The 15,465-nt window shown below is 39.2% G+C and overlaps 1 protein-coding gene across 1 annotated transcript in view; it reads left to right on the top strand.

The window, feature by feature from the left end:
• Positions 1-236: 236 nt before the first annotated feature.
• The window catches only part of CCDC93 (coiled-coil domain containing 93), a 39,617-nt gene continuing 24,388 nt past the window's right edge, over positions 237-15,465 (top strand). Inside the window, exons 1-9 of the mRNA XM_017820870.1 lie at positions 237-377; positions 1,416-1,529; positions 3,186-3,280; positions 5,626-5,737; positions 8,138-8,236; positions 8,969-9,025; positions 12,411-12,511; positions 13,605-13,644; positions 14,950-15,042. Of these exons, the coding sequence (XP_017676359.1) occupies positions 336-377; positions 1,416-1,529; positions 3,186-3,280; positions 5,626-5,737; positions 8,138-8,236; positions 8,969-9,025; positions 12,411-12,511; positions 13,605-13,644; positions 14,950-15,042 (753 nt within the window). The 5' untranslated portion in view covers positions 237-335. The remainder of the gene's footprint in view (positions 378-1,415; positions 1,530-3,185; positions 3,281-5,625; positions 5,738-8,137; positions 8,237-8,968; positions 9,026-12,410; positions 12,512-13,604; positions 13,645-14,949; positions 15,043-15,465) is intronic.

The following is a 15,465-nucleotide window of genomic DNA, read 5'->3' on the forward strand; positions in this document are numbered from 1 at the left end:
CCACCCGGCGCCTGAGGGCGGAGCCGCGCTCCGAAGAGCCGCGGGCACGGGGGCACCCGGGGGCGCCCCCAGGGGCGCAGCCTGCCGGCGGGCGGGGCCGCGGCCGTTGCGCTCCGCGCAGCCCGTCAGTCACATGAGCCACCGCCCTCCTTCCCCCGCACCCCTTCGGCCGCGAATGGCACGGCCCGGATGCGCTTGTACGCAGGGAGGGTGCGGGCGAACCATTGCGCGGGGGCGGGGGAACCCGGCAGCCGCCGGCCGGGAACACCCCTTCGCCGGGGCGCTGCGGCGGCGGCGGCGAGCGGACGTGACAGCGGCGCGGCCGGCGGAGCGCGATGGGGGTCCCGCGGGGGCAGGAGCGCCAGGCCCCGCAGGAGGTACCGCAGCGCTCGCTCCCAGCCCCCCGTCCCCCCGAGGCGCGGCCGCTGCTCCCCCCGGCCCCGCGGCACCGGCGTCCCCGGGCTCGCCGCCTTCTCCTTCCCGGAGCCTTTCCGGGAGCCCGGCGGTCGCTGCCGCGCCGCGGGCTCGGCCCGGGGGCGCGGGGGGCGCGGGGAGGCCTGCGGGGCTGCCGGCAACGCTGTGCGGGTCACCTTCGGTGCTCCACCGCCCTGCCGGGTCCCCGCTGCCGGACGGGATCGCCTGGCTCCCGTGGGAGCGAGGGGAGAGCGGGAGGGTGTCCGAAACACTGGAGGTGGGGAGGGTGCGCAGGTGGGTCCCTGCAGCCCCTCGGGGCAGACCTGCAGCCCTGTGACCCGTCTCTCCGGCCTAGGGCTGAGGTGTGTGGGAGCTCTGCGTCTCTCCTGAACCGTGTGTATCCCTGGAGCTGTGGGGTTTCATCCTGTAAGGTGGGGACAAAAGCGATGTGGTGGCTGTGCTGGTGCTCTGCGGTCGCTCTTCGGAGCACTGGAGCTCTCCGGTTTGCCTGTCACACTTTACTTTTGTCACTGCTGTGCTTTGAAATTGCATTACCCCTCCAAAAAGTGGAATTCCATGTGGATTTCTCCTCCCGTTTTTGTAAAAGGATTATAGAAGCGTGTCCTGGTTTTGGCTGGGGTAGAGGTTAAATTGAGGTGTGTGATTTTATGAAGCCTGAAATTGAAGTAAATGTGCAAAATGGAGAATAAATTAAGTGGCTTGTGGCAATAGGGCGGTCTGTCTAGCTGGAGGCAAGCAGTGGACCAGGAGTTTCAATAGGAAAACCAGATTAAAGTATTTAACTGGGTGAAAAAAATGTGATGTTAAATCCATGTAGAAATGTACCTGTTTCTTTAATGTCTTTCATATTAACAACCAACTTGCATATGGTAGTCAAGATTTTCCCTGATGTGTGGTCTGTGCTAAGGTTAAGGTTGGAAAATGTTCATTTTCAAATGAATGAGAAATGCTCAATTAGTGTTGTGTTGTTTGTTTGTCAGGTTGAAACGAGAGAAGATGAGGAACAAAACATCAAGTTGACTGAAATTTTGGAATTGTTGGTGGCTGCTGGGTATTTTCGAGCAAGAATCAAGGGATTGTCACCCTTTGACAAGGTGAGACCAGTGCAATATTTTTAACCCCTTTTTTAAGTATATGAGGTTCATGTATTTTGCTAGTTTGTTTAGCAGTGCTAGGTGACTTTATAAAGGACACTTGCAACCTGTGAGGCTTTCTAGTGTAAATAATTCTGCAAATGACCTAGTTTCAGGCAGACAGGACCTCCTCAGTCTTGAAAGATGATTTCGTGCAGCAAGGCCTGTTTTAAGGGAGACAATTGGATGCAACCTAATTGCTGTCTGCTTTTTTTGTGGGTGTTACAGCCTGTGGGAGAGTCGTATCCAGGGAATTTCCCCCCTTCTCTCAACTGCAGTTAGAATAATGAGATTTGATACTTGTAGAAAGCCTGGTAATTTTAAAAGCGAGTATTCGTTAATGAGAAATGAGGAAGTATCTGTGTAAGAATGGAACAGTTACCCATGTGAGATTATTTTGGGGCTGTTTTTACATATCTTTAGAATGTCACATATGTTAACCTTTCATTGTCCCAGACAGGAAGTGTGTGATACTGACAGTGAGCAAAGTTCAGGTTGAAGAGAGATTTCTGAATTGTTTCAGTGCTGACTCTGTGAGAAATTCCTAAACCAAGGTTTGAAAACACACAACTACAGAAGCCTTGAAATGGGCGCTTCTGTTTTCTGCTCTTTGATCATAGCACAGCCTCGCTTTACAATGCAATTTTAGTTTCTCCAAACTCCTTGCTATTGCTAGGTGTAGCTGCTCAGGAGTCTGTGCACACAGGCATGGAGTAGTTTGAAAGAGAGTGCCCTAGGATGTAACATTGTTGCATTTGTGTGTAGAAGTCAGGTTCATACTTAGCTAAGAACAATTGCAAAGGTATCATTTTATGACAATGCCCAACCTCACAAAAAGGAGCATTGCTATTGCAAATGCTCAAGGTGCTAGTGCAGAAGGGATTCTGGAGGTTAACTGTTTCACAGGGGAATGTGGGACGGGTGATGTGTCAGAAACCTTGTCTAGAACAAGGTTCCCAATTTGCTGGGTGATATTGGTGAGTTACTCCATATTTTAATCCCTTTCCTGTTCTTTGCCTTTGCATATATTTAGGTTATCTTGCCTATGTTTATGCAAGGTTGTCTTTAAATATTTATATAAAGTTGATGAAATGGGTCAGGAGTTTAAATATGCCTAAGTATATGTCAGATTAGGGCCTGAAATAGAGATTTCTGTAGAGCTGAGGATTTCCATTGCTGGTACTGTGTCTAACACTTGCCTTAGCAAGCAAGGAATAGTACTAGCAAATGTGTATGTATAAAGGTAAGTACATGAATGCAAAAATTATGATCCGTGATAAAATTTTAATCTGGTCACTTTTTAGAGATCATGACATTTAACATACTGTTGTGTGTTAAACATACTTTGTTTTATCCTTCTTTTTTTTTTTTTTATTCTGAAAGCTGTTTCAAATCTAGGGCTAAATGAAGCTAAGAGAGGAATTTAGAGTATCAATAACTGCTGGTTTTTTTCTTGTATATGTGTATTGTATGTAGAAGTTGATATGGTTCTGGTATCTATTTTGGTCTCTCTATGAGAATACTGAGGATGGAGAGAACACTACAACCTGTAAGACGTATTTGGTTTTACCTCTTCAGTTTATAATGGAACTAACTCTGCTGTTGTTCCTTTGATAGGTGGTAGGTGGCATGACGTGGTGTATCACTACTTGCAACTTCGATATCGATGTTGATTTATTATTTCAGGAAAACTCTACTATTGGTCAAAAAATGTAAGTTGGTTAAATGGCAAGTGGGGTATTTTAACTCTTCTTAAAAAAGAGGAAGCAGGTGGGGAAGGGGAAGTTACCTGCTATTTGCCTGTTTCTAAGAAAGTTTTTTAGTCCAACTTTCCTGCTTTTCAAGACTCCCTGTTTGCAAAACATTGCACAAGTTTCTATGTTTCTCAGACTGTAGTTCCACAAACTCTAAAACCAGAAAGAAGTTTATTTCAAAAAAGGCAGTGCTATTCCCTCTGGGCTGCCATGCTCTTAAATGCTTTCACTGCTTAGTAGGGATATGTGTGGCTCCTCACCGAACTGGATTGGGAACTGATCCTGATTAAACCCTATTAAAAAAAAAAAAAAGGAAAAGAAAATAGTTTTAACATGAATGAGTTCCTGGATCCAGTTCTCTGCACAGCTGCACAGATGCTTGTGCTGGCACAAGGGGATGATGCAGAGGCCAAAACAAAGGGCAGAGGGAGACCACGCTGCTGGAAACTGGAGTGCAACATTAGAAGACCTTTCCTGAGTACCCTCTGTCTGCAATTCTGCTGTGTAAATAACCTCTGACTCTCCTTTATGGTTCTGGGTTGGAATTGTAGGCATCAGCAAACAGAATTTAAAGCATGTCATTGTTGCCAAAATAGTTACCTGCCCCATGCTGGGTGGGAGATTTCCTTTCTCAGACTGACCCAATGAAACAACTCTGTTTTGATTAATTTCTTATGCATGGAATTTGCTCATAAGCCAGCTAATTCCTGTATTAGGGAGGTTATAAACTTTTTTTATGCTGAGAAAGGGAACACATTCCAAACACATGCATATCTGTGATAAAAGAGCAATAATTAAAATTTGCAGAAAATAAGAATAGCCTGACAAGTTACAGTGACATGAAGAGTCTTGTTTGCTCAATGTAGTTGAACAGAACATCTCTCTGTGCTGTTTTCTTGAAAGTCGTTGAGCATTGGCAAGGCTGTAACACTTTTAAAAGTAAAGATTTGTGGGTATTGCCATTGCCCTTGGGGACATTCAAATTTTCATAGATTACTAACTACATAAAGCATTGCCAAGTGCAAGGAATTTAGTAGAAGCTAGGAATGAAGATGGTGGTGATAATTTTTATAATCGCCAGGTTTTTATAATTGCCATCGTTGTTATCCTTAAGAACAGCAGGATAGGAAATAGTTAAGGTGTCCTGAAAATGTTCTGTTATTTTTCCAGCTGACTGGATGCAAAACTGGCAAAACAAAAACCAGGCTCCTTTCCCAAAACAGCAACAATGATTTATTTGTAAATCTGAAGTGTTCAGAATCACACAAGCATTGGCTGTTTTGATGTCCATGTAATGTTTACATTGGTGGTGGCTCAGGGCTTCTGTGGTGTTCTCAAGATAACGAAAAATTAATTGTGTTTTCTCAGTATTATTCCAAAGACATTGTGATGGTGTCCTGTTATTTAATTGCTGGGTTGAAATAAACATGGGCATACATTAGGAGAGGATCTTGCATCTGTTGGATAAAACTTTTGTTTTAATTGCATTTGCTTTGATTGTGCTCCACTTCCCTTTAATAGGTATAACATTTCAGGCTCTTTTCCCAGGCTTTGGTCTCATAGCTCTTGCTATGAGTTGTCCAACAATATCAGTTGTCCATTTGGGCAGTACTAAATACCACTGAGGTCAGTACTGGACCAGTTACTTTTTCTCCTTCATGGAGAAATAGCTTTGGTTTTCCTAGTAAATTTTTCATCCTCGGTGCTGACACCTACTTTAAAAATGTACTTGGCATCACTTACAGCAAAAAAATTCCTTGCCCTAAAATAAGGAATTTAGTGGAAACAGGATGAAGTTTCTGTAGATGAATCCCTTGTGGTAGGGTAATCCTTTCACTTTACCAGATCCTGCCTGAGCTCTAGAATGAGACAGTTGCCAGCAAATTCAGTTTTACTCACTTGAAAACTATGTGAAGTATACTGTGTACTTAGCTTTTAAGTGCAATATATATTTAAAACCATCAAGTTTCAGGACTAGCATCAAGGTATGTTTTGGGAGTTCTGCCAAACAAATTTTAAGTCCTTACATTTGATTCTGTACTTTTTAAGTGCATATCTCTTATTATAACTGTTCTTAAAGCTAGTGTGGGCATATACTAGAATATGCAAAGGTGTTTGTAGATGTATCTTACCTGGGTATTTCATCTGACCAGACATGCAGATTTAGAAGGTTTGTGTGTAATACTATAAATAGAAAAACTGCGTACAGTGGAAGCAACTAGAGGGGACTTAACTGTGTTTGCAAAAATAATTTGTAATTTACAAAAGAAAAAGACATCTGTGTTTTTGTTGTTTTATAATAGTGCCTTAACTGAAAAAATTGTGTCAGTATTACCAAAAATGAAGTGTCCTCATCGTTTGGAGCCACATCAGATCCAGGGACTGGATTTCATTCATATATTTCCTGTTATACAGGTAATAATAATTTTATGGTGTATTGATAGTTTGCTGAAAAAGGCCATAAAACTTGCATAAAAAATTCAACAAAGCTTTGTATTATTGTTTGGCTCTTTATTTAACTTTGAAATGAATAGTCACAGAGAAGTAATTTAATGTTTTTAAAGAATGGAGTGACATTATGGATGATAGAATCCTTAAGTATCATTTGCTCCATATTTAAGAAGGCGGCAAATCAAATTCTCTAAATCCTTTGAAATGGAGTCAGATTCTGCCTTTTGTGGAATAGCTGCTTATTCCATAAGCTTAAGCACAGACTGTAAGTTACGAAGATAGTCACTGAATCAAATGTGAATAAGGTTAAAGGCAGTTGGGATTGTTTCTTTAAGCATAATACATCCTTAATTCTTATCACTTAAAAACTGTATAGGTGGAAAAATACATTGCTCTGACAAGCACCACTAGCTAAGCTTGTGCATATGCATAGTTCTCAAGTTTATTAAGGTTTAAGCTAACACTTGATGTTAGTGTTACACAGCTACCTGTGGTATTTTGAGAATCCTTGGCATGTTGTTATCAGTTTTTGATTTTCCTTTCATGTGCACACAGGAACATATCTTTGATACGTAGGGAAAACGAAGACTGTTAAGCAAGCTTTTTTTCATTAAATATCTCACTACCTCCTGCCTGTGAAGGAATTTAGCAAGAATGGAATCTAAGTTCCAGTTTGTAAGAAGTGATGCTTTGTCTTATCTTCTAGTAGGAGTCTCCTGAGCGAAACCACACTTAACTGCACTCCCCACAAAACATTCCATGGTGTGTGCTACTGTTACACAGCTTTCAAGCTGTTCTGGTGCTGCCTAAGGTGGAAAGTTTGTATTTTGTTAATAAGACTTTTTACTTCTGAATTCTTGTTTCCGACACAAAAAAAAAAAAATAAATCCAATCCAGGTGAATTTCTTTCCCTGGTCGCTTGATCACAAGGAATGGTTATGTTTATTAAATACTAGGCTTCTTTCACAGGAAAAATATTACTCCTGCTGTAAGAACTATAGCACAAGGTATTCTTTTCTCTGACTTGCTTTATCCAAAATCCTGGTTTGAGATATTACCTCAGGAAAGGAGAAACATTAATTCTGAGCAGGGAGGAAATCTCCTTCTGGGTTTCTCTGAGAGCAGTGGTTCTCAGTAGCTGACCAGTAGGTGGTATAGCTGACCCATACTTGAAGAAGTCTTTCTTGATTGACTTAGTTTTTTGTCTGTAGAGGATCTTTTTTTAGAAATTGTGGCTTTCTGTCAGGTTCCTGTGAAACTCTGCCTGCTCCACACACTGTGGGTTCCTCATTTCATCCCAGCCAAGACAGGCTTTCTAGAAAACTTGCTGATGCCACCAGCATACTCTGTTCTGAAAAAGACCATGCAAGAGCTATAAAATGCTGACTACACCATGTAGGAATTATGTATTTGATAATGACACTTTATTCAGTGCCCTGTTAAATTCAGGATTCCACTTGCTATCTGTAAATCTCAGTGCCCAACTAATCTCAGTGCCTGGCATTGTGTCCCAATACCTCTTGCACCATGTAAACTAGTCCGGTGGTCTTGACAGGAAAAATTTAGATGAATCCTTCCCAACAGGAAGAAATTAGGTTGGGTTGGCTCACTGCCACAGACTGTAGCAGAACTTTAAAAAAATAATTTAAAAGAATTCCCATCACAAATATTCCAGTGGGCAGAAATGTCGCTGTTCTTCCTAGTAAATTGTGCTTATGTTCACAGACAAAAGTATGTACACAAACTTGTGTTGAGATGTACTTTGTAATTAATAGATTGCATTTTCATCTCTCGTTGTCATCATCTTCCCCTTGCTTTCCAGGGGTTCATGGTTATAGCACAGGAAACAGTTGCTGGTTCAAACTTAGATCCCAAGATTGATCTCATCTCTTATGTGACCTCCTGCACGGGCTGTCAACAGCCAGCAGGATTTATCTTCTCTGACATTGTTTAAAATGTACTTCAATATTTTGTGGCTTTTTGTGTGGTCTTATAAATGTCAGAAGTCTTTTTTTCTTACACAGGCATGTGGTTTTTCATGAGCACTTCATAGGCTTGAAGATACATCTTTTCACAGTGGAGCTGTAGTTTTTTATAACAGAGATCTATAGTAGGAAAATTTCATAAAAGAATCATATGCACAGAAGAAGAAGAAATTTGAAGTTTATGAAATAGTTTATGCTGAATCACTTTGTTAGGATTAGGTCCCTGGGTTACCATGTTTACAAATAAATAATAAATGTTCTTGTTTCTGGGCTTAAAATGTGCTTTTAGCTTTTATCATGTATTAAAAATAATTATGCAGCAGTTTGTTGTTTGCTGCTGTTACTCTTCTTTCAACTGATAATTTATTTTTTTTTTCAGTGGCTGGTGAAACGTGCAATAGAAACAAGGGAAGAAATGGGAGACTATGTCCGTTCTTACTCTATATCACAGTTTCAAAAAACTCACAGACTGCCAGAGGTACGATGAAGCCAGTTCCTGTTTCTGTTATGATGTGTCAAATGCTCAGGTGCAGTACCAGCTTCACAGCTCTGAAATCAGCACAATACACCAGAGTTGCTTTTGCTATCATTTTGTTTTGTTTCCTTTGTATAGGAGGAGGGGTGGAATGAGCTTGGATATTTGCCTGTAGTGCAGAACTCAGTTCTATTAATTCCAAATTTAACACCTAGAACCCAAGTTTGTCTTGTAACTTAGTAACAGTATTAAAGGTAGATGGCCCTGCTATTGGGATAGACAGATTTTATTAACTTAGAATGGTTTGGATTTTGTTTTGGGGTTTGTGCTTTTCTTTTTTGGTTAGCTTTTCGGTTGTTTTTTTAATTATTTTTAATGCTTAGAAACTAAAATAACAGTAGAGAATACTTTTTTCCACATAAAGCCTATCACTGCTTCATTTTTTATAGTGTAGTAAAGATTGAAGATCCCAGTAGTGTGCTGGAATTGCATTTGTGTCAGGTCCTGTATAAGCAGAGAGCAGGACTGCCAATCTGGGTACAGTTTTAAAGACCTACCCAGCATCTGATGACAGAAGCAACTACATTTCTGTGTTACAAGAAATCACTAATGTTTCACCAAATAACTGGACAACTCAGAAACTATTTGACAACTTGGTTTCACAGAATCATTAGAATGGTTGAGATTTAATCTCCATTCCTGGTCTTTTTCATTACCTCCATTAATGTCTTTCAGGACGATGAATTTATGCAAAGGAAAGAGAAAGCGATCAAAACGGTTACTGATATCTTTGTAAGTATGTTAGATTTTTCCTTTTTCATGATCAAGAAACAAGTGGCTTTAGTAATGAAATGGTGGTAGTTAATTCTGTTTAATGCAGCCAGTCCTGGCTTTTCTCACGAGAAGATACCAATTAAGTTACATGTTGAGGTTCATTCTTAGAACAGGTCTCAAATGCCAGTATATCAGATTGAAAACCTTTTAGGTGTGCACTATATGAGTAGAGAAATCATATCAACTGCCTGCACAGAGAGTGTGGAATTCCTCACTATCAAACTAAACTCACCAAGTAGCTTACAGGCTATTAAACTCTCAGTAGACTGTTTGTTTGAAGCTATCAGCAGTTGGACTATTTATCTTGAAATTAATTAATATAGTGATGACCTCTTCAATTTAAATGTCTGCATTTCAATGCTTGTCTTTTTTACTTGTAATTAGCCATAGAAGTACACATTCTACTTCAGAAATGTTTTCTTCAAGTGGCAGATGTTGGTTGGGAAAAGTGGTATCACCGCTTGTTTATGTTTTTTGAAAGCTTGTTCATGAATACTACAATGACATGTAACATATCTAGGCGCTCTCACTCTCATACCTAAATTCAGCTGCTTAGCTAGCAACTGAAGTTTCTACCCCTGGAGTTTCTGTCCTTGTCCAGTTTCCCTGTTTGCTTGGGACCATCAGTTCACCGTTCCTGACTCCCCACAGTTTGCTACTGTTTGATTTGGACCATCTTGATAAATTCCAGTCCAGCATTTGAGAAAGGATGAAAAATCTGGGTTTGATTTGATTAGGACATTTCCAGGGATCTTCAATAGATGGTGAAACCCTACTCTGCAGAGAAAACCAGTGATATTTCAGGTAGCTCTACCAGGCATCTGAACTCTTCATGCACAGGTGGAGGTGTCCACTGCCGGCGTAATGAGCTGTGTGAGAGGTTGTGTGATGGACCAAACAAGTCATCTGACTTTTTTGTCACATTTTGGAGATAGTTGTTTTCCTATACTAGTGACCTGAGTGCTGCTGAGCCTCATGGATGTGGTTGAGTTACAGTCTGTGTTTGTAGAATAAGGTTGCTGTGAAAGTCTCTGGGTGATGACCCGTGCAAATCCCTTGTCAATCTGTTTGAATAATTGCCCTTGCTTTGAAAACTTCAGTTACAGTCTCTTAAGTATTATTCCCCATGGTTTGATTGTATTTTTTTTAGTAATTATCAGACTTACAATGAGTCTTTTACTCCACTTTGTCTTTCCACTAAGATGTTTTCTGTTTTACAAGTTAGCTCCCCTTGTACATAGGTATCATTGCATTGTTTATGCACCTGTATAACCTTTTAAATTGAGAAGGAATGCAAACCTGTGGGATAAAGCAAATTTCAAATGTGAGTTCTATCAAGTAGCACTTGAAATTCATTTGGCTTCTGTTTATTTTCAATTTTCAGAATAATTGTCCTAGTTTTTCAAGTGTGTCCATTTTTTACCTGCACTGTCTTTATATAGCACTAAAGAGTCTGTATCCAAGTGGCTGATATCGACCTTGTCACAGAAGAGACAGAAACAAAGTAATCACAATGCTCTTATGGAACAGCAGTACCTAGAATTTTCAGTGTCATTCAAAAATATACAGAAGGTATTTGATTAACAGTGATGAAGGGTTCCCTGTGGTTGCTGAGAAACAGAAGTGGTTTCAAGGCTTAATTTCTATGTTCCATTATTTGTATTCTATCTTCTCCTCTGGCTCAGTTATCTTGTTTTTAGGTGCACCTTCATGGTACATAAAGTTTTTGCCATTTGTTCAGGGTATCATTAGACAAACACCTCTTCCTTAAGTATATGAGCTCTGTCAGGATCATGTCTTCTTCAGCTGGCACCTGATCTTCTTAAAAGATTAGTTTGTGAGATCTCTTAAGGCATCAAAGCATAAGTACAGCCCAGAAGAACACAGAATGAATCTGCAAGGGAGAATGTGCAGAAGCTTTTCTATCTATCCATAGGAACTGGAAGGAGAAGGTGGCTGTTAGATGAAGGTACTTTTGTAGGTCACCTTTAAATCATTATGCATTGGAACTGGAAGAGAAATTCACTCTCCTAAAAGAGGATCAGCAAGTGTGAAAGAATAGTTTGTTGTCTGAATTCATTACTACAACTCTGGTCTGAGGACCTACCCTTCTTTTCTCAAGGGGTCAGTACGCCGAGATTTATGGTCATGATCAGGCCTAAAGGTTGGAAAAGGGAATATTAAATATCAGTAATGGTTATTGGAATAGTAACTGCTGCTGCTGAAAGGTGACTGTCTAGTCAATTGAGGTTATCTTGCAGTGGTTTTATTCAACTACTCAATTACCTGATGCCAAGACTAATGTTTATGATATGATGCCTACACTTTATATAGCAAAGGTATAAAATACAGTGCCATCATGAAAGCTATAATTATTTTTCTTACATTGCCTCTCTGTAGGTATGAAAGTACATTTTGCAGGAGATCCTTGGTCCTAAAAAGCTTTTTCATGTGACAGTCAAAAATTTAGCAAGATTGAATAGCTGGAAGCAAAGATGACAGAAATTAAGATTAGAAATGAAGTAAAAATTGCAAAGGGTAACAGACAAATTCAGTAGAAACTTGCCAAGGAATAGTGTCAATTTTCACTTGTTTGAAATCTCCACTTTGGGATTACCTGTCTTTGCTGAAATAGCTTTCAATCTGTTTCAATGTTATAGTGCAGCAACTGCTTGTTGAAAATAATAGTTTGTCTTGTATAGAAAGTCAGAACAAACAAAAAATGTTCTTCCTTTCGTTTTTAAATTGAAAGCAACTCTATGAGAACAAAATAATACTTGTGAATCCTTGTTTTATTTGATGGGCTGTTGTCCAGCTATTGGATCACATTGGGATAGCATTAGATTGAATCATTTTGCTAACAAACTCCTTCAGGTATTTTTGTTCCAATAAAATCTGCTTTAATTCTGTTGTAACCTGTGATTATTGAGTAAAAAATAATTTCATTTATTTATCTAATCAGAGTTTGCAAATAGAATTAACTCACAAAGGAGGTAACATTACTAGACACTGACATTAGCCAAATAATAGATGTTGAGTGTATTATTTTTGACTCTTCTTTCAAACATGACAGAAGAGATGGTTGAGAAATTGTGTTCTTGTTAAATATCCACTTATTTTTTTGTTTTTAACCTGGAAAGGTTTTATTCGTATAGCAATTTGTTTAGAAATGAATTCAGTAAGATTTTATAATGTAATTCCAAAAAGACAAAGTGAGGGATGTTTATTTGGGTAAGTATATTGAGTTGGAAAGTAAACAATGTGTGTATCACTTGAGATAACAATTCATCATTTATTTTAGAAAAGCCTTTTACGAGCTCTGAATCCATTCACTGTCTTACAGGAGGTTTACAAACCTCAGAGAAAATACAAACGTCAGAAGGGAGCTGAGGAGCTGCTGGATGAGGAATCGAAGGTTCATGCTACACTTCTGGAATACGGCAGGTGAAAGGCTTCATTTAATTCTCCTTGGGGTTTGTGTTGTGTGTATTATAAGCATTACATATAAAATTCAGATTGTGATGGGTTTTTTCATACTACTTCAGAAATGAACTATGTGAAATGTACTCCTGTTTGGTTTCATATTTTGTTTACTTATCCTGTAAGTTCTCTGGGGACTGGACAGTCCTTACACGTGTGAACCTATTTTTGTACAATGGGAGCCCAAGTTCAGACTTTATGCTTTTAGTAGGGTGTGTTTTTTTAACATGGTTGTTCTTTGTGTTATAGAAGTGGCTTAAATTCATGATCCTTCTAGGTACTGTCAATCAATATTGTCTTTTTGCAAGCAATCCTCAGAAAGTGAGGGGAAAAGGAGCTGAAGTTGCTGTTGCCTCTTTTTGTAGTTCTAATATGGCTGTTACATCAAGAGGCTGAGTCATTGTTTGGTCTTTTTACTTTCTGCAAACTCCCATATAAAGTCCAAGTTACCAAGGTTTTCACTTTTCCATTATCTTTGAAAGCCCCTCTGGTTTACTGAGAGCTCTCCAAACACATAAAAATGAAGTTACAGAGCTTCTATTTGAGGTTTCTATTTCCAGTTTTTCTTTTCACAGTTTAGTGATAAGAACAGCTTGTCTGCTGTCTGAGCTCTTCATACTTAACGAGTGCAAATGACATTTGAATTACATTTTGTATCTTCTGTGGCTTCTTCTCCCCCCAAAGCCATAGATGTTTGTATTTTTTGTTCTCACTATTTTGAGTGCCTTCCTTTTAACAGTAACATGGACTATAGTGTAATAGCTCAGGATTAACTTCCAAATGGAAAGAGGGCATTGCTTTCTCCTTTCATGAGCTTTACATGACAGCATTTTATGAATAGTCAAGATTTGCAAATCGTGATGGAAAGAGTAGATGGAGTTGAAATCATTCTGTAAATATGCTCCAGTACTTGCTTATTTAGTTACCTTGAAACATTCCTAAAACTAACCTGAATCTGGCTGTTGGTGCATATCTTATGTTGAAAACTGATAGAAATGTATTTGTGAAAGTTGTAAACAACAATCTATTTCCTTCATGTTTCCTATTGTTCTTTTAGGAGATATGGATTTAGCAGACAAGCAGGAAAAACAGAACAGGTAAAAAAAATACTAATTTAAAATACTCAAATAGTGGCAAGAATTGCATTGTTGGAGTGTTGGTAACTCTTAGATCTTAGAAGAAAACAGTAGCATAAACAGCTGTAACTTCCATTATTACCCTCGCTAAAAAAACTGCTAACTGGAACTTAAAATCTGTATTACATGTTTAAAGAAAGAGGGGTTGGGTGTTGTGTTTGTTTTAGTTCTGTTCTTACTGTGAGGTAATGACATATCCTATCTGCTTAGTAAGCATCTTTTGACTGAGTGTTCCATAATGGCTTTTTCTTTTTCTTTTTAAAGACTCATTCAGCTTGGTAAGAAATATTGTAGACATTTATTACAAAACAGGTTATCAAATGTGGTAGAGAAACATGATACCATGTCATAAATAAATCATTGGGCTTCTTGAAAAGTAGCATCCTTGCTTTTGATGATTATGAAATCTTAAAATGTCCTTGTCAGAGTATGTGCAGTGTTACTATTTACTATTAATTTGACTACAAGCTTTTATCAGAGACAGAAATAATGAAAATAATGCATTAAGCATGTCATGGACTCAGCAATACATTGACTATATTAAGATTGCCCTTCATCATCTCAGTATTCCACATACAAATTTCACATTTAAATTTTATAAATAGAACTGTTTCCCAATCTAGGCATGGCTGTTTTCCCCTTGGAGTAGCTGCCAGGCTGCAGTCATGTTTATTGAGTTAATTTTCTTTCTTCAAAAATATTGTTGACTTTGGGATAGTGTATATTAGGTGGTCATCATGATTGTTGTGGGAGTCTCCAGTAAGGCAGAAGTGGACAATGAAATAGTCGTGTTAGTGGTGCAATAGTGACCTAGATATCAAGTCTATCTGTCACCAGCTGTCACTAATTTTGTGGTACGAGTTCTTCTAACTAAACTAGGCGGTTTTACACTTCTTATGCCGTGTGTTTATTATACCAGTATTAAGTTATAAAAATTATTTATGTAAAAAAAAAAATTCAGCCTTCTGCTATGTAGCAGACATCATGTTTTGGGATAGCTGGTTTTCTTCTGAGGTTGGTAGCTCTCAGAAGGCTGTGGGATAAGGAATCTTTGCACCAAATGTGTCCCTAGGAAGCCAGAAACACAGCTGGAATACTTGTGAGAAATCAGGGAGCCTTACGTTTCAGCTGACGTGATTTGGAGTGTAGCTGAAATGTATTCATGAAAACAGAACAGCTACATTCCAGTTTTCTCCTTGACGTCTTATTTAACACTTTAGAAAACAGGAACTAGATATAATAGTGTCTTATTTTTTTCTTTAAAAGGCTGAAGATAAAAAAGCGGTGCTGCCTGCAGGGCTTGCAGCAGCAGGAAAAGCTGAGCCTTGTGATGAAGATGACCTTCAGGCAGCTGAAGAGGTGTGCCACAGACATAGTAGGCATGGCTGTTACTAACTTGGGGGGAGGGCAGCAGTTATCACTGCCCAGTTGTTCTCTGGAAGAAGGAAAATTTCCATGGTTAGTTGAAGTGGCATTTGCTTCCCAGAGGAGAATATGAAACCTGATGCACAGCAGTGTTTGTAGGTGTTTAATACTCCAAAACTCAATTTTTGTTTTGGAATTGGAGCATTTTTAAAAGCTTGGGTTTTGGTTGACAGTGGAGCTGAATAATCTGAGGGAATGTGTACTGCTATAAGGAATTTTCTTAAATTTGGTAACTTTAGCCAGCTCTTCTTTAACTTTCATAGATTTAGTGCCCCATTACATGCATTAAAATACACGTTGTATGATACTAATTGTATAGATGTGTCCCTGGCAGAAAAAAGCTAAATAATAGAAGTT

The sequence above is a fragment of the Lepidothrix coronata genome, unplaced genomic scaffold (assembly GCF_001604755.1).
Source record: "Lepidothrix coronata isolate B3197 unplaced genomic scaffold, Lepidothrix_coronata-1.0 Scaffold86, whole genome shotgun sequence".
NCBI lineage: Eukaryota > Metazoa > Chordata > Aves > Passeriformes > Pipridae > Lepidothrix > Lepidothrix coronata.